General features: G+C 37.1%; 1 protein-coding gene across 1 annotated transcript in view; it reads left to right on the top strand.

Moving 5' to 3' along the window:
* The first annotated feature begins 1,734 nt into the window (after positions 1-1,734).
* Positions 1,735-4,038, top strand: part of LOC106469675 (protein nubbin-like) — a 34,318-nt gene continuing 32,014 nt past the window's right edge. Inside the window, exon 1 of the mRNA XM_022398251.1 lies at positions 1,735-1,816. Coding sequence (XP_022253959.1) covers positions 1,759-1,816 — 58 coding nt within the window. The 5' untranslated portion in view covers positions 1,735-1,758. The remainder of the gene's footprint in view (positions 1,817-4,038) is intronic.

Here is a 4,038-nt window from a genome sequence, read left to right as displayed (position 1 = left end):
CCTCATTAACTGTGTAATTAAACCTAGAATACTGGATGTACACGAACTGTATGTTACACTCAACCTCCTCATTAACTGTGTAATTAAACCTAGAATACTGGATGTACACGAACTGTATGTTACACTCAACCTCCTCATTAACTGTGTAATTAAACCTAAAAATACTGGATGTACACGAACTGTATGTTACACTCAACCTCCTCATTCTAGGGTTTATGTTTGTTGTTGTTGTAAAATTAATCCTTTAAGTCACACAAAATTGTGTTTTTTGGATTATTCTCCAGGCAACCATAAAAATTAACACAGTCGGAAGTGAATAACTCAACTTCCCCTTTTGATAGCAACAACAAATTGTTGAATTATTTTAGATATAATTGAATATTTTAATATTTAAATTAACATTTTTCAAGTAATGACATTGTCGCTTGAATTGATTAATTCCAGGACGAAAATGGGTTTGTTGGGATGCCAGATGTTTCCATATTCGTCTTCATCTTCGCCCCATGTACTTAGAGCGCCCCCGGATTTCCGAGATGTATTTTTCTATATGTATAGATTTATCTAGTCATGCGAATAGGGAAGTTGATTTATTTATTTTTTACAATTGAAAGTGCGAACTCCTTCACTGTCAGAGTTTTCTATAAATGAAAAACATACATGATTCGCGAACTTGCATCAAAATATCTTGTTTAATTTCAGGTTATAGCTTTCCTTGAGTCGTAGAGGGAAACGTTAGCTATGCTCCGTCTTTTTTCTGCCCCCGGCTTAGATGTATAGACATAGCACGCCACCAGAGTTGTGCAGTGCAGACCGTTTCACGGGGGGAGATGGGGGAGGGGCGACAGCATTGCTACTAGAAAGCACAAGTGTTCTCTGACACGCGCCTCAGATCCAGAAGCATCACCCTAAGCGCCAGACACTGGGAATGCCGCTTTGCATGCTGTTCTCGTAGATTGGAGGATTAGATGCGTGCAGGGATGCTTGTCTGACGCTCGAGGCCTTGTGCTACATGGAGTCGTGTACGCAAGCAGCCCAGCGGCCGGCTCACTAATGTAGAAACAAGAGTCGCGTACCGTTGATCTTCACTGCCTCAGTGTCTATTGCCTTATTATCAAAAGTTCCTAAAGACTCATAAGTACTCACAAAAAAAAAAAAAGAAATAAAAAAGCCGATCGAACTGCAACTCAGTTTTATTATTTAATTGTTCTGGCCTTGCTGAATCAGCAGAAGGAAAGGAAGATACAGGAAGTAACATCCGAAAACTTGTATTTCTGGAAACATTTAGTTCTAAGACTATTTTCTGTTACGTCCGTCGCTATCGTCCAGTGCAGCGGAAGTTGATAATATCCAGCACCGATAAGATGTAGCCAACGCTTGAAACTGTCAAGAGTTATAGGCTTAATTACCGGCTCCACTAATTCTGGCTCTGAATTCGCGTCTGCGAAGAGCAAGCAGTTTCACGCAGGCCATAAGGGCCGTTTCTGAAGTTCAGACTCAACAAAACTGCAGCTTTGATCTACGTTATTTGACATTAAAGAGGTAAGGAACGACTGCCATCCCGCACGACCAGGTCGGTCAGTAGTCGCGACACCTACTCGTCACCGCAGTCTGCTGGATGACCTTTTACATTTTCCTAAACGCGCTCCAGTCTTTGACCATGGTCCAGTGAAGAACTTATATCTGTACTAGCCAACGATGGATAGTGTCAATATACACCCCTTTCTCCCGCTACTGTGGGCAAGCAAGTTCGGGCCTCGCATGCCTTGGCCTGCCCCCGCCATTCTCGATTTGTCTAAGACGCCCCCTTTGTCCCCAGGTAAGCCGAAAAATCATAAAATTTAATCGTCACATTTAAGTGCTAACCTTTTTGTTCTGTGTCGTGTCCGCTAGTATTAAAAATGCCGCTTCCGCGCAACTGGATGCGTTTAATTAACAGTGTTTATTTGCCTACATTTCAAGGTGTTGCTGATGTTTTGTAGTGTTTTATACTATATACGGCAAAAGTGACGTCAGATTCTTATTACCATGCATTTATGTGCTTAAATACATACATACACGAAGAGAAGTTTATTTTCATTGTATATTTACAGGTGTTATATTACTGCTAAATATTGTAGCGTGTTTACTCATTTACTAACGTGTTTATCTTAGACAGACAGTAAAACGCATTCCATTAATAAACCTTTAAGATACAATTATTTCTGCCAGCTTATACATGAGATACATGTGAAGGAACAGCCATGTTTAGCATGATAGCAAGGAAAACAAAAAAGAAACATGTGATGGTCCAGTTTTATTTTCCCTGTCAGCTTGGTATTTTACTTACTTTTCTCTGACTCATTTAGTAATAAAAAGCCGATAAAGCTGTCTATAACGTCTTACCGCTAACTCTCATTTTATTACAGAATATCACAATTAACACATATTAATGGATAAGGCGTAATTAGTGTGCTCAATTTATTGACCTTTGACTCTCAAAGTTAATACAAGTTATATTATAAGACTTGATGTGTACTCTTCAGTGAAATACTTGTTAAATAGACCTATCCACTCACCTTTGAATATGATAATAAATATTTATTACTAGACAATATGTTGTGTACCTTAACAACCTACATACACATGACAAACATCACCTCGTTCTCTATAAAATTCATCAATACTGTTATTGGATGGAATATTTTATTGTATTTCTTCACGTAAATACATATATAAAGTGCAGCAAATGGAAGGGTGTGAAATATATGTGTGTATATGCATTTTTCATGAAGATAATCTTCCTGTAAAACTATTTCATATATATATATATATTGTGTACCTTTACTGTTAAAAAAAATGGCTTCGTATAAAATCCTACTTTCAAATGCTTTCCACAAAAAAGCATGGGTTTATCGTGCATTTTTATGCATAAATACATGTTTTCTTGTGTTTTTTTTTTTTCTAAGTGACACTGTTTATCTTATATGACAAGTGCCGGTCCGTGTTTAAAGGAAGCACCATCTTCTTACCCCCAAAAACGATCACTCTGCCCTAACGAAGAAGTTCCTGTCGAGATTTTTCGCTCTTGCTAGCAGAAATGCAAAACTATCCCATTTATCTTTCGGTTTATGAACACATTTTGCAATTCATACACGTTGCCATGAGAAATGGAAGCAGGGAAGGTTTCATTGCCATTCGGTCGTCCCTGGTCTTTAAATCAGCCATGTATTGGCGTCTGAGGTATGAAACCGGCAGCTTGGGAGGTCTTCATGTTCAACATATGTATACACAGGCGACCGAGGAAGGCTTCAGACAGGAACGGTTATTTCATTCCCGCCTTTTTTCGGAAGAGGACACAGTTTTTGTAGCACTTCTGTATATTATATTTTTTTAAATCTATTAATGAAATCAGCTTGTCAATATGCCGTGGTTATCTGATTTTTTTTTAAAAGATATATAATTATTTTTTACATTTTTTTATCGTCTCTAGTTATCCATCAGAATATCTGTATATCCATTTTTTTTGCATGTATCTGAGTTTACTAAATTATATATCTATCTTTTCGTAATTTGACTGATATAGCTTGTTTTTCTTCATCAATCTATCTGTTTATCTATTCCTCTCAGCTGTCTGTTTTGCTTATCGGTTATTTTGTCTTCTATTTTTTCACTCGTCTCACTGATTTTCTGTCGTTTGTACATTTGTCTTATTTGTTTATCCTTTTTTCACAAGTACTACTCCAACCACCTTTCCATCATATTAGCTAACTCTTTGTTTATTCATCGTATGAAGCTATTTTTTTGTCGTTTGTACATTCGTCTTATTTGTTTATCCTTTTTTCACAAGCACTACTCCAACCACCTTTCCATCATATTAGCTAACTCTTTGTTTATTCATCCTATGAAGCTATTTTTTTGTCGTTTGTACATTCGTCTTATTTGTTTATCCTTTTTTCACAAGCACTACTCCAACCACCTTGCCATCATATTAGCTATCTCTATGTTTATTCATCCTATGAAGCTATTTTTCTGTCGTTTGTACATTTGTCTTATTTGTTT

Source organism: Limulus polyphemus, unplaced genomic scaffold (assembly GCF_000517525.1).
Source record: "Limulus polyphemus unplaced genomic scaffold, Limulus_polyphemus-2.1.2 Scaffold3607, whole genome shotgun sequence".
NCBI classification, from domain to species: domain Eukaryota; kingdom Metazoa; phylum Arthropoda; class Merostomata; order Xiphosura; family Limulidae; genus Limulus; species Limulus polyphemus.
Note: the sequence above shows the minus strand (reverse complement) of the source record. Positions and strands in the feature narration are given on the sequence as shown.